We start from the raw sequence: 16,020 nt of genomic DNA, 5'->3' as shown, positions 1-16,020 counted from the left end.
TCGGTGGCTTAATGCGACGGAGAGTGTGGCAAGCGGCGAAAGGAGCAAAGGGCTCGGGGAGCCAAAGAGCAAGCTGCAGGTCCTTGCCAGCAGAACCTCGCCGCTGCCCTTTCAGCCAGATGAGTAGTTGAGTCGCTAGTGTCGACATGAATCAGAAACTTAATTCTTTTCAGCCGCGCGATGGCGCAAACTGTTTCGCCCAAAACAAACAGGATACCTTCAGGAAGGGTGAAAATTGCACACCCAAAAAAAAATATATATCAGTCAAGAAACTTCAGCCAGGAAAATAATATGTACCTGTAACAACAGGCGCATAGCATTTATTTTCTTCAGTAATTATTTAAAGTCATCCATTCTTTTCCCAACATCATTAAATTTATACCCTTTCAAGGTTTTGTTTTTCTGTGTGCCATAAAAAGTGTTTGCAGAGTGCCACATAAATCGACGTGCCTGACATTTTGACCCAGCTCGCAAACTTTTTTTTATACATCAACTGCAGCAGCAGCAAAACAATCGTAGGAATATTTACACTCAATTTACTGCCACTGGTGATAAGTCCTTTCTCCGGCCCCCGAAATAATCGCCCCACACACACATTTGAGTGGCGTTTTTGGGGGCTACATTCCCACAAGGGATATACGGATTTTGGTAGGACTCTGGAATGGGGTTTGGACATTCACCTGCTGATGACTGTCACACACAGAATCGCCTCCTTTGAGAGTATATTTATAAAAAACCATTTTAAGCAGGATTCAGAAACACTCGCCTTAAAGTACGTTCCTCGTATGGTTACATAGCATTCCTGTCAGTGAGGGCAATCCGAAAAGGGGGAGCCCGTGTTAGACAGACCGGAAACTTGGCTAGCAGCGTCATAAACTGGTTACATTGTCAGGCGCGGGCAAAAAAGGCAGACAACGAGAAACGAAATGAAAGGAGAGGAAATTGCTGGGATATCCTCACGCAACAGGATGCACATAACTCATAACAAGACCTATAACACATGTACATATACTCGTATATAGTATATATTCGCAGTCCGATAAATATTCAAGGAGGCAATAAAGCATACTCTGCATATGGGGATCATGCGGATATCTGCCATATTTTAAGGATGACGAATTGCCACCCTAACGCTTGCCTACGGACTAAAAGACACCCTGTACAAGATAGCGGTTAAATGCATCCTCCTTAACGGCATTAAATTGGGTTTTATGACTCAATAATAAAAGCTGGGCCCAAGGACCAGCCAGCCCATTCTGTCCACATCGTGCATCAAATTGCGGAACAGGCAAACCACAGACAGCATTTCCAAGTGGCCGCGAGTTGCACGCACTGATTGAATTTGACTGGGTGTTGCATGCTTCAAGTGGCTTTCAGTTTCAATGGTGGCGCACAGCAAAAAATCTCTGCTTCTTTAATAATATTCTAACATTTTTTCTACACCACTGACACTACTGAAACTAACCGCGATATTTGAGAAATATACTTATATATTTTCAATTACGATTTTATCCCATCTGAAATAACTCTTCTGATTGTTTTTAAGGGGTCGTTGGCTTCCATAAGTTAATATTCTTTACTTTACTTTCTACTTTAATACTTGAACTATTGATACTCGATTGATAATCGTTAATTTTTCCCTGTGTTCCAATTGCTATGGAAATGGGCAGGACATAAAAAACAGCCAACAGCACGACAAATGTCCCTGACTGCTACTCCTGTCCTTTCCCGTCCCGCCCGTCCTGCCCCTCTCCGCCTGATCGTCCTACTTCGCATCCTGCTCCTTCTGGGCATGGCACACATGTTAAGGCAAAACATTTGACATTTCTAGTGTTTGCCTTATGTGGAGGAGCACCAAAAGCGGACACTCACACCAAAAGGCGACCGTTTAAATGGCAAAGTAGGAGTGAAAAACACACACAAACCAATATGCAGCGATTTTGCCATTCCCTGGCTTATTTTCTCTGTCGAGATTCCGGCACTGGTGCTGTGGGCCGAGTTTGCACAGGAATATCACAACTCATTTATAAAGGGGTAGAATTTCGATTCTAAGTTAATATCAGAAGGCAGAAACTTAAGGAATAGGTTGCAAAGTAAATGTGTAACTTAAAGATATCCTTTTAAACAATCACCTACACTTCTGTTCCTTTAAATATGCATCTAAACTTTCTTAGAAAAAGGGTATACAATCTTCCATACGAATTCAGTTTCGTGCGCTGCCTTTGTTTCCTTTGGCTTCTTTTTTATGCCACTTATTGTGCACACTTTTGCACTTGTCGCCATTCCCCATATAGACGTACTATGTACTACGTATGTGTTACTTTATAGACCCGATGACGTGTAGTGTTCGCCACTCCGTCGCACCCACGCCCACTTGAAATCTGTCAACTGCAACTATTTATTAAATTATATACTGCCATTGTTAAATGTGAATGACTCGTGGAGGGTGTCGAGAATGGTGGCGAAGAGGGTGTTGTTTCCGCTTTCCGGCGAAATATTTTAAGATATTCTCGAGTTTATTAGGAATGCTAAATGTGATTTTCCGCTATCTGCTTACAGATATTGGAATCGAAATCGGGCGCAGATTCGCCTGCGAATTCTTCGGCACCATGGAGCACACGTTAGTCATCAACGGACATTGCCTCCTGGCTCGTTCCTCTCCATCTATGGCAGCATTAGGCAAATTGACAACAGCTTAAATCACTTCGAGTTGGCTTTAAGCCCGACACCGGCAAAAGAACCTGCTGTCAACCTCAAGGATTCCGTAGTGCCGCTGCCGTTGGCAGTTAAAACTCTCACTTGACGAGAGCAGCAGCTTCGTTGTGCGGCAATAAAGAAGGAAAGCAAGCATAGCAGTAGACAGAATCCTCCGCCACAATGGACGTGGAACTCGAGGAGGAGGAGGAGCGCATTTGCCTCAGGTGAGTGTTGACAGTTTGGCCAGGAGTGTGGCACAATGTTGGGGCTTAAAGGTTGTTAGTGGTCTCGATGCCGATCCCATTGAAGGCACGATTTGCATTCCCTTGCCACAGAAAAATGTGCCAGCAAAATAAGTAATTGAAAGGTAACAGAAGAACATAAGCCAAAAAAATCGAATTAAACTAATCCCTCGTCACATAATAAGAAAAGTTGTCTAAAAATTAAAATAAAAGCTATGTAAAAAACGAGTTGCGTTAAAAAGTATGCAGCTAGACTGCCATATTTGAGTACTTTCATATATCGTGTTCAAAGTCCAAAGTGCTTTACAGTAGAAAGTTTATCCTAAAGAAGTTCGACTGTATCTAGTTTGCCAACGATAATGGATCCCACGGAGGCGCCAATTTCGCTCCCCTTCTATTTACAATAATCAATTAAATGGGTCTCCCCCGAGCAATGTGTCGCATTTGCTGTGGACTGGAATTGTAGCCGATGAAAGGCCGGGACAAAAGGCGACAATAGCAACAATGCCACTGGTATTCAATGTCAATCTCATATTTCAATTATGCTTTATGGCAACAGACGACGCGTCTGACAAAGATGCTGTCTTCTCTCAAGTTCTAAGCTCAATAGACTCGTTCAAGGGGAAAAGCCTTTAAACGACTCCAAATGAGTGTGTGAAAAATGGCAGAAAATGTGGACAGATCAAACATTATTTTACTACATTCAAGTGCCTGGGAAATTGCACATACGCCTCGTGGACGCGGACAATTCACTTTGGAAAACAAGCAAGGAGCACAAAGGACCGTTCGCTCGTGAAATAATCGAATTGTGCCATTTTAATTTCATAATAACCCACAGACAATCAACTTTTCGATTTCGTTTTGAATACATTTTGCTCTAAAAGGGTGGAACTACCCAAGAATTACTGAGAGTAATTGCAGGCTTGGCCATTAAATGTGGTAAATACCGAAAGCGTAATCTTTAAGGTCACTGCTCCTAACTTAATGCGATTAAACAGCTTCAATTGCGTTCAGTAAGCACTCTCCTCTTAATAGTACTTAAAACGAATAACTGAATGAGTGCCTCCCCTGCGAAGTTATGTTTACCGGCCATAAATTTAATATTTTGCCCGTATCCTGTCGAACTTGGTAATTCAACCTCGGATAGCAGCAGCTGTAGATGTCAGGACAACTTGAAGCGTCTGCCTAATGCCATGCAAATTTCTTTTTCTATGCAAATTTTCTTTTCACTCGTAGTAAACAAAGCCCGGCATCGAAAGGTGGGGCAAATTCTGTCGCAGGCGACAGTGCAGAAACTAGGTAAAGGCAACCGAATCTTCCATAAAATGTGAATTTTAATGACAAACAACAATGGGGCAGGAGCGGGGGGTTTTCGCGAAAAGGAGGGAAAAATGCCAGGAAAAGTGGAAATTACACAGTGCGACTTTTAATGGGAGGAAAACTTTTGCTGCATCAGGACTAAAGCTAATTAGTAAGCCATAAACATAAATAGCCATGTCCTGGCAACATTTACGAGTCTGTAAGATTTCCTCGACAAATGTCAAGCGTACTTGGGCATTCCATATTCGAGGGACTCAGGGTTTGGGTTTCTCCCAGGCGATTTGTCAAATTTAATAGACTTTAAATTCTTGCTGGCTTGATTGCTGCCTTAAAAAGTGGCCACTTACACGGCTTATTGCCTTTCTCCTTCATGTCGCAGAAGCTGGTCCTGATTGCTTTTGATTTTTGAGTGTGTTTACCCAAATCAGTGGCAGCCGTCAAATAAGCCACTTTGATTCGAACCGCATAGCGGCAAAAAGGACATCAAAGCCGTGGTCCTGGCTAAGCGCATTTTCTGCATAATAATGCTTAACAAGAAGGAACGAGAGAAATCTAATAATAATGGTATTTTTTATAGAGCCGCCAAGAGGTCCCAGCTGAGGTCTTTGAGCCCACAATGGAAGAATTTATTTGCCGTCCAATTCAGATTGATACCCAAACATGTCCGATTTTCTTTTGTGCCTGCTGATTTAAAGTACACTGAAAGACAAAGGATGTCAAAGCACTGGGAATACATATCGTATTTTACTGGAAATCCACCAATATGTATATGAGCAGGTCGAATTCATCGTCTTTGAAATGCATTTCCATTGAATGACAGCTTCTTTCTGTGTAAGCGGAAGACTCTCTTGCCATGTCCTTTGTCCTTTTTTATGGGTTTCGTTACTCCTTTAATTTTATCCGACCCAAACTGAGCCGCTGAGTAATTTTTCTATTTTCTGCTTTGTTGCTCGCTTTCAATTGCACACCCATGTTGACCAATGTCGACATTAACCCAAATCCAGCACACTCACATACCCACAGAAATGTATATATATGAATATGTGGATGGGTCTGTCTGGAAGAAGCGGACTTTATGGGCCAAGACTCTTAGCCAAATGAAGTTGCCAAAGACATGGACATATCCATGACAGCAATGGCCAATGTCTTTGCGGTGAATTGGCCACCTGCTGCGTTTGTTTTGGCCTTCGGAGCTGTCATTCTGATGATTGCCATTTCCTGACCTGTGCCGGATATTAATTATCAATAAAATTATGCTCATGCCATGTATCCATTTATTTAATGGCATGACGCTTAGGGGCAATTTTGGGGGATGTTACATACACATATTATTATTATTATACATATTATTATATTATCAATTCCTTTACTTTCATATTTGTACACTTTATATTGTAGTCGAATTTCCAAACGAATTTTTATTCCCATTCTAATAGCTAATTCATTCACCTAAAGAATTTAAATATATTTCATCAGAGCTAAAAATGTTTCTAATACTCGGAAATTAGCATTCCTTAAACTTGTGTGTAACCTTTTTGGTGATATTTACTCCTTAAATATGCCAAGGTTATTCTTATCCCCTGGCCCATCGGTTAGATATCACTATCCTGCTGAGAAATTACTTTCAAGTTCAAACTAATTATCTTTAAATATTTGCCGCACTCACATACCTCGGCTAAAACAGCAGGAAGTGCTTTCGCACCAGTTAGCCGACGGCCACGCCCCCTACGGCAGTATGGCCCGGCCCACTTTCGGAAGGGCTTAATCGCTTGATAAATAAACTAAGCAGCTGGGCAGACATAGCCAGCGTGGTTGTTGTAGCCGCTGTTGTTGCGACCATATCGATGATGGCTCAACCTTGCCAAGTAGTTGGTGGCATTAGTTGGTTTGTAGTTGATGGTGGCACCGGGGCATGACAATAATGCATGAGAGGCGCCCGTTGCGGCCCTCGGGTTAAGCATAAATATGTCAAGTGTTAATTGCTGCCACTTAACGCAGAGCACAAACTCAAATACAACCGCAGAAGCACACATACACCGTTAAAAAAACGACTTGAAATAAATATGTAAAATGTGTTAGAAAAATGTGTAAAATATTCAAGATTCAATCTAACAATTTAAAGATAATAAATAAAAGAAATTTTAATAGTAATGATAGATAGCAAAACGGACAGATGAAAGGACGGACTGGAATATATGTGCTTTATAGGGTCGAAAACGCTTTCTACTACCTTTCTACAATCTTTTCGACGAATTTAGTATATCCTTTTACTTTATGAATTGGATTAATGCCTGGTACAAGTACTTTAAGTGGTAATTGTAGCACCATTTAACTGAAATAGGTTAATTTGACTATGATAAATGGTTATTAAAATATGTAATAATACTTTAAATACTGCGAACATATTTAGAATATTTTTTTCAGGTGCACACACATATAGCAAAGACGTGTAAATATGACTTTAATCTACTTAGCTTAGCAGCTGCCGCCTTAAGCCCCCCGTTTCCACCCCCTTCTTCTGGGTCTGCGACTCGAAAGTAGCAGCACCGAAAGCAAACAAGCCCACAAACACACACACACACTCACACACATCGGCACACGCACTTGTTACACACCCAATAATGTGCTTTAACAAGTTTCTTATGGCCATAAATTCAACAAGCCAACAAAAGCTCATAAAAAGGACTGACTAGGACTGCCCCTTTCCCGTCTTCCTTGGGTCTCCCAGCCCTTTTGGGCCAAAAGTGGGTGGCTGGAATGGCTGATTGGGACTTGGAACTATCCCCACTGTTTGTCTATATAAATAATAGCCAGCATTGCAGACATGCCTTTGACATTTTATATCTGAACTTTCGACGTTTCTAAACGCACCTCGAAATCTTTCCAGGAAATTGGCAAAAATAAGGGGAATATCCATTATAAAAGTCTTGTTTCGATTTTGCAAAAAAAAACTCAAAATATTTCTATGCTGGGGACACTTTAATTAAAATGGCTTTTACTTGCCTCAGGCTAAACATGGAATTTAATTCAAATGCCATATGCCAAAATATGGGCAAATTTAAAAAATTCCAAAGATGACGCTTTACTGGGATTGGTTTTCCATTGCCCACATTTTCAGTAAAAAACTGTGAACCCATCGAACTATAGACATATAACTGCATTGAGGGCTGTAATGCTTAATAACTCGGAAAATTAACCCTAGTCCTGCCAAACATTTTAGCCAGAAATAGCTTATTATCATTTGGGCACCCATCATAATTATCATTATCATTCATCGCGGGCAAGTCAACGCAGCGAACTCGAGTCAATTACCATATCAGCAACATTGTTGACCAAAACTGATTTCACTTGGCGTCACCGCGAGAGAAAAAAGAGAAAAATATGGCTAATATGGGTAAAATGGAGAGAACGCAGCCAAACCAAAATCAGAATTGCGCTCGACAGTATCATATAATATCCCGGCGTTTGGCGATTGGCGATGGCGATTTTTTCTCGCTCAGTTGCTAAACGCCAGTCCGATGTGAAAGACGCGAAAAAGTAATATTTAACCAAAGCTAGCCGCTGGCGGCAGAATAAATAATAATAATAATACTAATAAGTAAAACCTGTTGAGCAGTCGCGCAGCTAACATATGTCTATAAGTCTACACGGAATAGATCAACATTGGCATGGTATATGACGCCAGGTCGAGAAAAACGGTGAACAGTGCAAAGTTCCTGGGGTGAATCACGGAATAGGTTCCATATTTGCATATTCGAACCTGACAATGATGGGCGCGGAGAACCCTGGCCCGCGTTCGATTTATCGATTTTGTATTTTGAATATTGTTGCGCCATTATCAACACATTTATATACGCGATAATTATATTAGAAGTTTATCTCGAACCCATCCATCCGCTGGCGATAAACTCCACTCGATTCAACTGGATTTGGGTTCAGTTGCTCGCTTTTCCTTGCGGGATTACTCATCGCAGAGTGGTGCAACCGGAGTGACAATGTGTTAATCACTGAAACGGAACATAATCCGGTGCGATCTGGCATGTGATATTGTGTCTTTTATTGGACCAAACATCTTACAGGTGCGTAAACAAATAGTAGTATCTGTAGGAGGGGGATGTTAAATGCTCAATGGTTGGTTGATTTTCTGCTAAGGTGCTAAAATCCGCATCTTTACAGTCCGCGAATCTCATTTAAGCTGTGATATCGCTATGCTGTGAAAATTGATTGTTTGTTACGCATGGCGGAAAATTCCAGTACTTATCGGAGTTTTTCGTTGTTACTTGCACCAGTCATTTCAGTATATCGAAGTTTCAATTTGTTTAACAAAGCATTTACTTCTCATTACTTCCCCCATAGCTTGCCTTTTTAGCTGGCAGAGATTAGAAAGGTGTATTGATAGGGAGATACCGATGCAAATTAGCTAGGCAAGTAAATACAATCCACGCTGTCTGGTAAAACAGGCCGAAAATACATCAGGTTTCTTTGGGCAGATAAGAATTGTCATCAGTTTGATAATAAAGGCCATGCAAGCAGTGAATGGATCACATTAAGATAAATAACCACAAGGATATTTAGTAATATAAAAGGTCACATGCTCGTCGTTTCCGTTAAAGGCGTACACATTAAACTAATCAAAGGATTAAAGACGACTAAAGGTTTTATTTAAAAATACTATATTTATAGAGATTTAAAATAATAGTATCTATATCTTTTATCAAATCGATAGGGCTTATTTATAAGGCTTCCCACATGCCGTAGTTGACCCCTCGACGTATTGGTATTTCCTATTTTGTCCTTTAGCTAGGATTTAAATTCATTTCCCTGAAAAGTGTGCTACTTTTGCGATGGAATGTGTGTGTGTCTATAAGTACGCATGCCTGCACGTGTATTGGTGCACTCGTGAGTGTGAGTGCCTCACTGCTAATTTGAATAATGACAACGACATCAACGCGCCATTTTCCACTGTCGTCGCGCTGATTTGCCCTGCCATTTTGCGTTTCCGCTGCGGCACCGGGAATTAAACATTAAATGTGTTGCTATAAAGCATATAGAAATGTATATACAAAGGTATATATATATACATATATATCCGGTCTGTTATCAGCTGAAACATAAACAACAACTCCAGACAACACAAAATTATTCAGAAGCTCTCAGACTTCGAAGGGCGTTTGCCAAAGACATTTGAAGGCTGTTATTGCCAGATTCCAGAAGCGTAAATTACTGAAATCAAAGAATTATTTAAATGCCACAAATCGTGTAATTTCATTTCGGTAATTTTAATTTTGATTTACTCCGTAATGGAATTGCAATAAATATTAATCAGATGAATTGTGGCTTCAGTTGGAAATTTCTACACACACATTACATTCCGATAAAAGTTTCTCAAAGCCCTAATTAGATTTGTAATTATTTCCTTTAGACAAAAAGTTTAAATCATTCTAATGCCACAATGTACGGCCATTTAATTTTCTAATTTTGAATACTGACCGCCTATTTAACATTAAAGCCAACGTAAAGTGACTAGTTTAAGGTCTCAAAAACGAATGAGTGTTGAGTATTGTCAGTTATTATTAGTTTTAAGCAAATGGAAGGACCCCCCATAGAGGCGAAAATGAATTCAAATTCCTAATAATGTCCTATTCATTCTTTTCAGTTTAAAAAATCAAGCATATAACAGCTCTTTTATTACGTCAATCAATCATTTTAGCATAATAATAATAATTTTTGGGAATACAGATTTTACATTTAATTTAAAGATCTTAACAGAATATTTGTTTTTACTTTCTCCGAATGAATGGGTCATTTGCCACTTATAAAATATATACATTCTTTTTCTGATCTTACTGTGTTTTAAGTCTGCATCCAACAGTTTTTTAACAATAAATAATTTATGTGGTCAAAAATGAAATACTATATATCATGATTAGTTGCTTCTTTATACGCCCTTTTTAAGTATTAAGTTATTATTATATTATATTATTATATATGATAAGTATATAAGATTCGGCTTGCCGAACCAGATTTACTTGTTGCTTTTCTATCCGCATTTGCTTACATTCATCTAGCTGTACCTGAAGTTCAAAAGGAAGTTTGAAATTGAAAGTATATTTAGAAAATTTACGTGCACTGGAAACATTAAGTTGATTTTAATTACCATAAATAAAATGGTTTATATGGAGTACTGTCCCACACCGATTTATTATTGCTGTCTGTCTTATAATTTTTTAAATATTTTGTAATTTTTTAAATGCTCATAATATGCAACCGTAAAATTTTACAACAGTATTTCAATTTTTTTGTTGATTGCTTAAATAATTCAAGTTTCTTTTCCTTCCAGGACCGCGGAGGAGGGACAGTTGGCCAACATGGATGACGACAAGCTGGTTTCAGACGAGGTGCACCTGCGCCAGTTGAGTGCGACGCCCTCGTCGGCCTTTTCGCTGCAACACAGTCGGGGAAGCAACACGAAAGAGGAGGCGCCTCCAGAAGGCGGCACCATGGGTGGGAACTCAGCTGCTCCGGGAGAGGAGAGGGAACCCGATGAGAGGGTAGTGCTGCGCCGGGCGGTGGACAAGGGAGCCGTCGCCTTGGCGCAAATCGACGACCTAAAACTAGAGGGGGATGATGACGATGAGGCGGCGGTGAATGACGGGGAGGTTGATGGCCTGGGTCTAAGTAATCCTGCTGCGCAGACCACGGATGATGAGCAGATTACGGTCAACGGAACTGGAGCAGCGGCCACATCCTCGGTGGCAGCCGATGCCGCGTCCTCCGAGGTAAGCTAATGTGTGCGCCCACGCACTTAGGACTAATTAAAGCCAAGCTAAAACCAAAAACAGCAGGATGCAGCCAGCACAGCGATGGCCACTCCGGACATGTCCAAAATACCCCGACTTCCCGGCGACGGTGCCCAAATGGAGGACACTGGCACTGGCGACCTGCCGCCATCGCTGCGTGCCTCCACCACATCAATTTTGTCCAATTTGCGCAAGAAACAGCAGGGCGGCCCCCTGCGCGGGGGCGTGGCCAAGCAGACGCCTCTGCGGGTGCAGTCCGTCCGGATTGTGGAGGCCAAGCGGGCCTACGGACCCAAACGCCGCACGGAGAGCTGCAGCATCTTTGGCAACAGCAATTTCGGTAAGCGGAAAGGGACTTGACCAGGCCAATTCTAGTAAGCCACATAAGTACCTTACTTAGTTCCTTGAGACGTTTCTTTAGTATATATATATTCCTTTTTTGGGTTATTCAATCTGATTTTGAAATAGATACAAAATAATCAAAGTAAAGCATGTAAACCAATTGTTATGGTTTTAATATTTTATTTATTATAAATGAAATAAGCATAGTGCGTAGTTCTTGTTTTACAGTTTATACAAATTCTGATTCGTTTTAATCTTCCAAAGAACACGATTTGGAATCGGGAAACTCACTAGCCAGCATTGCTGGTCAATCGCAGCGTCCTTTAAACAACGAGATGTATTCCGCTTTCAAGAGCGGCAACGTGGTCAAAGGAATCCTGTGTCCTTCGCTGACCAACTCCTTCAAGCAGAGCTCTCTGGAACGATCCTACCTGACCTACACGCACCGACAGCGCCAGAAGTCCCTTATCATTGTGAACGTAGTTGACTTTGTTCTAAAAATTGTTTTGGCTTTTGTCTGGATAATGCGGCGAAGTGAACTGGGACCCATTGAAAGCGAGGATGGAACGGTGAGTGGAATAATCGTTAATAGGAATAATAGTTCTTTAATTAAACTCATATCCGAATTTTTGAAGTGTATTGGCTTATCAAATATTCCCAATTTGCTTTCAGAGCATGGCGACGGCCATCACTTGGTCGGTGTGCTGCGGGATTGCCAACATGGCCATCTGCTTTTTGGGCTACTGGCGCTGCTTTGCCAACAACTATTTGCACTGGGCGGCGGTCTGCACATGGGTGCTCTTCAACATCCAGGGTGAGTGGGTCGTAAATCATGCGTCACCTGCACGGACCGTCAAAAGGACTAATCCTTTTTGGGCGTCCCCTGCGGGATGAGTCGTAAATGCTGTAGGTCGCAGCAGTGATTTTCCATCTCTCGCGACTTGCAGGATTCGTTGGCCAAGGCGTGGGATTCGCGGATCGCGAGTACCTGGTCTGGTACATCCTGTTCGTCATCTTCGTGCCGTATGCGATGCTCCCACTGCCCCTGAAGTGGTGCGTTGTGGGCGGAACCATCACGGCCAGCTGTCACCTGGCCGTAATTACCATCATCAAACTGCAGCACGGCGAGGTAATTGGCCTGCCATCGGAATTGAAATTGTTTTGTGACTTTTGCCTAAGCCCTGCCATTTTTTCACGCAGGCCACCATAAATCCCGAGTGCGTGCTCTTCCAGATCTTTGCCAACTTCATTCTGTATACGGCCATCAATGTGGCCGGTATGTACACAAAGTATCTCACGGATCGCGGACAACGACTGGCATTCATAGAAACCCACAAGGCAATGGAGCACAAAAAGGAGTCGGAAAAGGAGCTACAGCGCACTCAAAAACTACTGGATTCAAGTAAGTTAATAATTTACAAAAATATATGTTCGTAAAACATTTCCACACTTTCAATAAAAGTGTACCTTATAATGGATATATTTTTAAACTGTATAATTAATTTAAGTCAAATTAAATAGTTGGTGGCAGTCCACATAGTGACGAAGCGCTCTAAGAGAGTGGGCAAAAGCGTATATATACACAAATAAATATAAATCTGGTGTCGCTGTCCGATCTTAATGAGCGACACACCAATCGAAAGGTGGCACAAATCTAAGGGAATCGCTTACCAAGATTTTATATGGTTAAGGAGAAATAGAGATGAGCGTGAAAAAGTACAAATTTTAAAAAATTCAGGTTGAAAATGTGTATCGATTGACACCTTATTTTTCGCTTCCATAAAACATGTTCTTTTCTGATGGTATGGTATTAAATTAAATAAAGTTGTTTCTGTTTGTAAGGTATTTTCAATATAATAATTTTGTTAGACACCTTAATTTGTCTGATTGATATTAGCTGCATTCCTTTCGAGATATTATTGCTGTTTACTTTAAATGAAACTTCAAATGCGCAAATGCCCCTCTAAATAGGTTGTTAGCGCTATTTTGAGGGACTCTCAGTGACATTTTTCCATGAGGAGCACAGGTAGGCGAAACCTCCGCCTTTCCTGGTAATTTTGTGTTGCCTGACAACTGCAGGCAGTCGGCTATGCTTTTTGCCTCCGGTTTGCGGGTCCTTGAATATATATTGCGTTTGGCTCGTGTCCAAGTTGGTGCTAACCCCACTCCGCAAAACTCCACTCCCTTTCTCAGTTCTGCCCAACATCGTGAACAATCAAATTCGCAGCGAAATGTACAAGGGCACGGATCCCACGGTGGAGACGCAGTTCAACAAATTGTACGTTTATCCCATGCACAATGTGAGCATTTTGTTCGCCGACATTAAGGTAGGTGTATAAAATAGCCTGAGAGGTTTATAGTGTGCATTTGGACACCTTCACTTTCGTTGCCCACAGGGTTTCACCGAGTTGGCCAGCAAAACTTCCGCCCAGCAGCTGGTGAAAATCTTAAACGACCTGTTCGCCCGTTTCGATCGCATTGCGGAGGTGAGTTGCTTGAATTTATTTATAATAAATAAATAAATAAATAAAAATATTTCAATATTTAAAACATGACTTTATTTTAAGCTACAATTTTGCTTTTATAAAGTCAAACTAGGTAACAATTTAATTCTGCTTTGAATTTGAATATGTGTTTGACTTTGTAAAATATTTTTTTGTTTAAAGTTAAGAGCTTTTAATAAACATTTACCTGTAAATTTTAAACATTTCTTTGGTGCCTTGCACTCGCTGAATGCTCTTCCGCCCTTTTCCCTTTAAGGACAACCACTGTCTGCGTGTGAAGCTGCTGGGCGATTGTTACTATTGTGTGTCCCAGTTCGAGAGCGACAACTGGAAGACGCGGCCGGATCACGCGGTGTGCAGCGTGGAAACTGGCCTGCACATGATAAAGGCCATTAAGGATGTGCGCCTGCACACGCATGTAAGTGGAATCGAATCGATTCGAATCGAATCAAATCGAATGATGAAGTGTGGCCCTCAAAATATTATTTAAATGATTTAAACAAACAAAATGGTACAGCAAGCAAATGGAAAATCCATTAAAGGTGTAGCATACTTTTGAGGGCATACCTTTGAAACAAACTGATGGTAAATAGTTTAACAACATAAATCTTTTAAATAATCTTCACTAGGAATACAACTATATGTTGTAAATTGAAACTAGTATTTCAAGATCTCACTTTCCTTTTTTTACTTTGTAACAAATGCAATTTATGTGCAATTAGTATGCAGACTACACATGTATCAATATTTGCACAAATGCATTTTGATCCTTTTTTTAACATTTTATTTAAATACTTTTTGTACCTTTGCGAAAAAAATCGACAATGAACAAATAATAGTTTTCCACGAGCTACATTAAACGCAAACCAACTGTCATCTGTTGAGGTCTCATGGCTTCCATTCTGTTTGGTCGGCACAATTGAAATATTTAAGACCCATTTTATACCCGTTACTCTCAGAGTAATGGGTATACGAGATTCGTTGAAAAGTGTGCAACAGTTAGATGGTATCGTTTTCCACCCTAAAACAAATTTATATTCTTGATGAGAATCACTAGCCAAGTCGGTCTGGTCATTCCATTTATCTGCCCGCTTGTCTGTAAAAAGATCTCGGCAACTAAAAATGCAAGAAATCGGATTCTAGAATCGTAGATGCCCATAAAGTGCATAGATCTGTCACTTCCCATATTTTTGAAATATTTTTGGATTGCCTTTATTTTATTATTTGTCTTTCCAATTTTTATGGATATGGTTTGGAAGGGGCCACTCTAACTATTTTTATGGAACATTCTTATTGATAAGCTGAGTAAAATGAAATTTCACGCCACGAGCTGTAACGGGTATCTGATAGTCGAGGAAATCAACTATAGTCCAATAGTGCTTTTGTTCAGTTTCAACTGTTTGGCATTCCTCCATTCGTTTATTTTGTATTGCACAATCCAGTAACCATTTTTGACCATGGGCGGAGGCTATAGCACGTGTATAGTATGGTATGGTAGTATGGTATTCAGTATATGGTAGGAGCAGGAGCTGTTGAGCAGGGACATCGGACGTGTTGACAATTCATTTGTATGCAAATCTCAACAGAGCAAAAGGCAACGGACAACAGTCGGCCGAAAAGCAGAAGCGAGAGTTAAATTTTCATACGGCGAGCTTGCCACTGGAATTTAATTGATTTTTTTCGGTGCGCCTGCAGCCTGAGGCATGCCGCAGAAAAACGGGGGAATCCCGTATTCGTTTACGGGGATTTATGCCGCCTGCAGTTGCATAATTGGAACGGCGATTTAATTGCTGCGGCAGTCTGACAATTGACTGGGTAACTCAGTCTGTGAACCTGAAGAGAGTTCATGGGAAATTTTAAGCAAGTGGCAGAGGAATGAATAATAAACTGAATTCTCCGGACAAACGTTTATACAAGTTTGAGGCTTATTAAGTTTTTTAAACTTTTATTAGGAATTAAAATAATAATTCAAGTCATATGTTTACTATTCGGATTCCTTTCCAATCATTCATATTTTGAATTATCAGAAGACAAAATACATGAAATTTAAAGATCAATTTGAAATGATTTTTCCTCTTCAGAGTGTGATTTGAAAATGTTCCGATTCACATTTTA

The 16,020-nt window shown here is 40.6% G+C and overlaps 1 protein-coding gene across 3 annotated transcripts in view; it reads left to right on the top strand.

Annotated features, from left to right (window-relative positions):
- LOC117139581 (adenylyl cyclase 78C) overlaps positions 1–16,020 on the top strand; it is a 30,119-nt gene that overhangs the window by 7,981 nt on the left and 6,118 nt on the right. Inside the window, exons 2-11 of one of the 3 annotated variants that reach the window (XM_033301992.1) lie at positions 2,560–2,921; positions 10,600–11,038; positions 11,105–11,399; positions 11,666–11,970; positions 12,074–12,215; positions 12,349–12,530; positions 12,602–12,803; positions 13,595–13,728; positions 13,798–13,887; positions 14,162–14,323. In XM_033301992.1, the coding sequence (XP_033157883.1) occupies positions 2,878–2,921; positions 10,600–11,038; positions 11,105–11,399; positions 11,666–11,970; positions 12,074–12,215; positions 12,349–12,530; positions 12,602–12,803; positions 13,595–13,728; positions 13,798–13,887; positions 14,162–14,323 (1,995 nt within the window). In that variant the 5' untranslated portion in view covers positions 2,560–2,877. Of the gene's footprint in view, positions 1–2,559; positions 2,922–10,599; positions 11,039–11,101; positions 11,400–11,665; positions 11,971–12,073; positions 12,216–12,348; positions 12,531–12,601; positions 12,804–13,594; positions 13,729–13,797; positions 13,888–14,161; positions 14,324–16,020 lie in introns of those variants that run through there. The other 2 variants (XM_033301990.1, XM_033301991.1) reach the window with 2 other exon arrangements.

The sequence above is a fragment of the Drosophila mauritiana genome, chromosome 3L, assembly GCF_004382145.1.
Source record: "Drosophila mauritiana strain mau12 chromosome 3L, ASM438214v1, whole genome shotgun sequence".
Lineage (NCBI taxonomy): Eukaryota > Metazoa > Arthropoda > Insecta > Diptera > Drosophilidae > Drosophila > Drosophila mauritiana.
The sequence above is the reverse complement of the archived record's forward strand: the minus strand, read 5'-3'. Positions and strand labels throughout refer to the sequence as shown.